The sequence below is a fragment of the Equus przewalskii genome, chromosome 17 (assembly GCF_037783145.1).
Source record: "Equus przewalskii isolate Varuska chromosome 17, EquPr2, whole genome shotgun sequence".
Taxonomy (NCBI): domain Eukaryota; kingdom Metazoa; phylum Chordata; class Mammalia; order Perissodactyla; family Equidae; genus Equus; species Equus przewalskii.
This window is the reverse complement of record NC_091847.1, coordinates 49,113,736-49,119,735: the sequence shown is the minus strand read 5'-3', so window position 1 is coordinate 49,119,735 and position 6,000 is coordinate 49,113,736. Positions and strand designations below refer to the sequence as shown.

At 32.8% G+C, this 6,000-nt stretch overlaps 1 protein-coding gene across 7 annotated transcripts in view; it reads right to left on the bottom strand.

The window, feature by feature from the left end:
* Positions 1-828: 828 nt before the first annotated feature.
* The window catches only part of UBR3 (ubiquitin protein ligase E3 component n-recognin 3), a 219,536-nt gene continuing 214,364 nt past the window's right edge, over positions 829-6,000 (bottom strand). For all 7 annotated transcript variants that reach the window (XM_070580101.1, XM_070580103.1, XM_070580104.1 and 4 more), the window contains 3 exons: positions 4,249-4,458; positions 3,534-3,673; positions 829-3,226 (listed from right to left, as the gene is read on the bottom strand). In XM_070580101.1, the coding sequence (XP_070436202.1) occupies positions 3,109-3,226; positions 3,534-3,673; positions 4,249-4,458 (468 nt within the window). In that variant the 3' untranslated portion in view covers positions 829-3,108. The remainder of the gene's footprint in view (positions 3,227-3,533; positions 3,674-4,248; positions 4,459-6,000) is intronic.

Genomic DNA, 6,000 nt, shown 5'->3' with positions numbered 1-6,000 from the left:
TTAAAGGAAAGAGCTACGTGCGGGGACTGAGACAGTCATAACTTGTTCGCTTTCCCACTAACCATCAAGTGTCAGGCATAACCACCAGTGAATGTATCTTGTCTTGGTGATTTGATTCTAGCGGTTAAAATCATGTTGTTTTGTTTTGTTTTTCTGTTGTTGTCGTTCAACATGACCTCAAATGTAAGTCAACAACAGGAAATTCAGAGATAGCAATTACAACCCTGGAGATGGTACAGAGATTCTTGGGCCATATCTCCTGTCATACTGTTGTTACCTCCAAGCCTTCAGTGCTTTTAGTCAGCATCTTTTCTCAGTTACAGAAATCAATAAATATTAAAACACATAAAACAGAAAGAAAGGTTTGTGAACACAAATGGATTCCTAGCTGCTAACTGGCTGGTGAGCAAGAGGATGGAGGGGTGGGGGCAAGGACTGTCAACTCAAACAAACTGCAGACCACCAACATAAACATTATCTTAATGCACTTTAGATTTCCAAAGTTTACCTGGAAATTTTCAGAAAGCAACAAGGACCATGGCAGTGTTCCTCAGAACTGCACACCCGTTTCCTTTTCCCCCACTTCCAAAAGCACACAGACTTAGCATTTAGGCTTCGCATTAATTCTGAGACAAGGATAGAAGAAATAGGAACTAGCTCTGCACATAAAAGGTAAAAGAAAAAGCAAACTCTTCATACTCAACTCCACCTTAAAGCAACTATTAGTTACGTTACGCTTTCATCTTTTCAGCTATGCTCACTTACATATATTACTGTCAACATCTTTGAAAAAAAGGAAAAATGTGAGCATTAAACATTTTAAGGACCTTTCACAAACCAAATGACAGCAGGTTTTTATTAACATATCTTACAATGTTGATTATTCCTAGTTTTGTAATTTCTGCTTAATTATAAAGATTGATTTAGCTTCTACAGTAATGTACTGTATTTAAATGATCATTCATACAAGATATCACACCAGTACATTTTTTTGAATAATATACACACATCACTCTAACTTGGACCTGTTATTTTTAAAAGTGGGTTTATAAATGGGACTTATAAAAGTTATGGGGGGAAAATTAAAGTTCTAGTTTAGCAGCATGCATGTATGTATTCAAGTACAATTTTCAACCAAGTGCTTTTTAAAAATTTACTGGTGACTAATTCACCAATATCAAAATAAACACTATCAAATACCCAAATTTTAATTTTAAGGCTAATATTTTCACTTCACATCCATATGCACAACCATAAAACATTCCATTTTAAATATGTAGTAATCAAAGTCTGAATACATTATACCATGTATATATAGCATCAGAGTTTCAAACTGTAGAATTATTCAAGTTCATGAATCCTGTAACGGTACTTACTAGAGACGTAAATTAGCATTTTGCTCTTCAACCACACTTACAAATGGTCTGGTATTCATAATGACCAATGCAAAAAATATAACAGGCTGAACTTATGATACAGTATTTAAAAAAGTAGCCATGTGTTGGAAAGGACAGCTATTTAGTTAAACTGAATCATTCTAGTCTTTCAGAAAGTTATCCTAATATTTTGGAAATGTATAGAAAAATAGCAAGCTATTTCCATGTATTTTATTGTAGAGCTATAGGTAATTTTTTTAACTTTTGAACACATTTGAATATGTACTGTTCTGTTCTATTTTAATGCAAGGCCATCATTTAATGTCCATTTTCATATTCTGTAATGTCATGTCATTCAATAATTTTTAGAACATATATCTGACTTTATTTTTATATTTTATCATTAGATGTTTTTTAGTTTATTTTTACATGTAAAAATGTAATTTTATAATAACAAGCCATGGAAGTCCAAAGTACCAGGAATTGCTTGATAGCACTCTATATGAAATAATCACCAAATTACTGAGTCATTTGAAGAAAAATCTTGGTAGCAATATACAACATGCTTTTCTGTAATCTTCCTACTTATAGAGTGGGTTTTAGCTCAATCATTCCCATTCTTACTGATTTAAAAACCTTATGAACATAAATTACTTTTCTCAGCAGCTTCTAAAAAGAATGCAGATGCACGGCTCATTCATAAGGGTCATCACCACTGAGCCCTTTTTTCTTCTTTGAGGAAATCAAGCAGAAATAGCAGTGATTACACTGCACAAATACAATATAGATGAACCTCTTGAGCTGATAAGAAAGTTCCAAAACTATGCTTCATTTTGGGGAAGTCTGAGCATTTTCAATCCAATCATTTAAACAAAAACTTAGCTCGTAATCAAAGGGGGCATGCACAGAATCAGAATCCGCCACATGTATGCTCTTAAAACTTCTGATTTTATAGTAAAATCTATTTGTTGCTACCTCTATTAATTCATCCAACTGAAATGGCAAATTTTGATTTTTAAGGACTCCCTCCCAACCACACATATGTCCTCCAAAATGTACTGTATTATATCAACAGCAGCTATCTATTTATTTTACAACTATTTCAATTATTTACCTGGGGAGAATATTTATGAAATTCCTGAGAATGAATTAAGCTTTCAGCAAAGCCTTAAACTTTTAACAGATTCCTCATAATAAGAAAAAATTTTAAAGTTCTACCATTAGACCAACTTTTACTATACAATATTTCACATAAATCATGTTTTACATTTTTTTCTAATTACATACAGCAAAAATCTCAAATCAACACAAGAATGGCAGAGGGAAAAGATGCACTGTGTTTAGCAGATGCAAATTAAAACACACAAACATAAAGAAGCAGTAAAATTTTAAATAAATCACACCCACTCTAAGTATCAATGAATAGCCGATATGCGTTGCTGGGAGAATAATTTTTAAAGGATTTTGTGAACAAGTTGTGCTTCTTATTAATTGTGGACTTAAAAAAAATGACCACTAAAGAATGATTTAACTTGTTATGTTCTCCAGATACTTTTTAAAAAAATTATTATACCATTAATGTGATTACCAAGCACCTAATTTTGGAAAGGCTTTATAATGTACGTTTTCTCTTTTTCCCTCAGCAAAAGCGTTAATCCTCAAATTAAGTTAAAGCTTATTCTTGATAAATTCTTAATGAAATGATGATATAATGCAATGCTGAGGTGGTGAGTCACAGCCCATTGTAATGTGGACCCCATCTTTTATTGATGTGATCAAAAGTATGAGAAATCCACTGTTGTTCAAGAACTTTGTATCTTTCCTTACAAATGTAGAGAGGCTTGCCTCGCCTGGAATAAAAAGGAAAAAAAAAGCATTAAACGGAATACAATGCAATGAAGATTTCACACACACATTTTTTTTTTAATGGATTGTTTATGGCAAAAAGCTCACATAGTAATTTGGTTTATTTCATGTTCCCTTAGCATGTTGATGGGGAAGATATCTCAAAAACTAGAAATAGCTCTAAATTAATGACCGTCAGAGTTTCTTAATATAAAAAATAATAATGCTTACAAGTACAAAGCTAGGAATGGCATATTGTTCTTACTGACCAAACTTTAATGAAACAACCAGATATAACCATGCATATCTAACCTAAGATCCCGGTCTTCCTCTCCATGAGCATCCAAATAGACAGAACCCCAGAGACAGAAGCGGTGGCCTCGAATGATGATAATCACTGAAGCATTGATCAAGAGGAAAATCCCTGTTCCAGCACCACAGTTCTGAGAATGCTAAAAAAATTAAAAATATATCAATGACTTTCATAATCAAATAGACTTTATAAGGAAATCAAGGATGCCTTAGTTAAATGTCTTCTAAATAACACAGAAATATATTTTTAATGTGTAATAAGATTTCACCTAAGTTAAACTCATAATCTCATTCCCAACACTTTATTAATAATACATTAGGAGGAATTTGGGTAAGGATTATCTAAGAAAGCAATGAAGAGCCAACCTAAACCTAATTCAGAGGCTAGCATCCACAACAGCATACATGACTGTGGTTTCACAGCACAACATTTAACTGAAAGTATGTACCATCAAACGGCAGTGACAGTAGGCAGAGGAACTGGAATTGTAATTAAGAAAGGTTAACTCACTGAAAGTCTCAGGTGTTTTTTTCTTTTTCCCTTCTTTTGGATTAACAACAACAACAAAAACCACGAATAAAATTCTTACATGTATTGTGTATTTAATTCAAAGAGCAGTTAAATTTGAAGAGCTGGCTTGACCATATATACCACATTTCCATGTGATATGAAATTTGAGTTTTCATAAATCTTATATTATATACTATTGCTTACCAATACACATTCACAGTAACTTTGTTGCTTGCAGCAAAGTCCTTTCAGGCATACGAAAGTACCACAAACAAGGCAAACGGCAGGATCTTTAGGAACCTTGGTGCAGACACTACAGGTTTTTCTATGGTAGTACTGAAAAATGGTGTTATAATTCTCAGGCAACTGTAGTAGGTGTGGTAATTTCCATCTTGACTCTTGGATAAGCAAGGCCTAAAACATTATCCAAAAATATTCATTAGTCCTGTGTATTTAAGTGACTAACACAAAATACTTATTTTTTAAATGGTCTTTTTATCTGTCTCCAAGAATGTGGCTTATTTTCTTTATTAACACTCTTCTCATTTCCATTCTGCAAATGACTAAAATAGTATTTCAACAATTTCTATTCTCTATTTTAACGTAGCTTCCAATCACAATATGATGTTAGTTTTTAGATTAAGCATCCCAAAACATTTAAAGTTATTACTTTAAAAGAAAAATATTAAATATAACTAAGCATGCAAGAAAAATATATATAGATGTCCTTTTAAAATATGTTTTAAAATATGTTTAACATCAAATTTTAAATGGTTACATATTTTTAAAAACCAAGTTTTGATCTTCCTCAGATAAACAATTCATTGGCTTTTTCTTTAGGAAAGGTCATAATTATAACTCATTATTTCTATTTCAATACTTTAGAGTCTCCTTCCTAGAAGACATAAAATCTTCCTGTACCTCAAGCTAAAATCTTTTGTATCCATAAGTGTTGGGGCTACAACTCTTTTCATAAATTTTCTGTGGTAAGTAAGAAAAAAATACCAAATTAGTTCAATTTCCCTGAAGGGTATATTTTATCCATTATTTGCAGTTGTATAAAAATACTGGTAATAGCACTAATTTTTTTCTAGATGCTATTCACTAACATTTAAAATAGATAAAATGTAGTATGAATCTATTATTTTAAGAAATCATATAGATGGCAGGCAATTCCTATGGCAATCATCTCAAATTACCTACAGCCATAATCCAACTAAATCAGTGCTTAAGTAGCTAGCTTGGTGTTTATCAATAAATTGACGGATAAAGCGGCCATGGAAACAAGGATAAGGACAACATTTGGGCTACAATATGCTATTCGCCAGTACTCAGTGTCCAACCCTGGGCTCCAAAGATTGCATATTCTGTAATGGGTTGATTATATTGGAACCCTTCCATCAGTGGAAGGAAGAGCAATTTGTCCTCACTGAACTTCACACTTATCTAGATTAAGTTGTAAATTATCTAGTAGCCTCTAATCAAAGAATTTTCTTAATAAAAAGAGATATAAAGCAATAGATGGATGTGTATGGAATTAAGTGATCTTAACACATACTCAAGGATCTGAAAAAAATTACTGGTTTTTTAAATGATGAACTACTTTGCTGATGAACTTTCAGATGGCACTAGCTGGAAGAAAACACCTATAGAATGAAGTATATGCTACTAAAGAATGAGGTATATGGTCTAAACAAGCAACAAGTATATATGGGTAATCGTTCTCTCAGCTGCAATGCACGGGTTTGGGAACCAGGGGGTGGAAAGTGGTTGTGGCCTCTCTCATGATTACACCGAGAATTCAGTGTTTAATTTCCGTTTCCTTGCTATTCTGGATTCTTCTGTGATTTTAGTACCATCCTAGGGAAGTGTGCACTATCCTCCATCAGGGAATATAATAAGAGTTCTGCTGATTTAGAAACTAAATGTCATCTGACCATTCTAGGTTCCCTACAC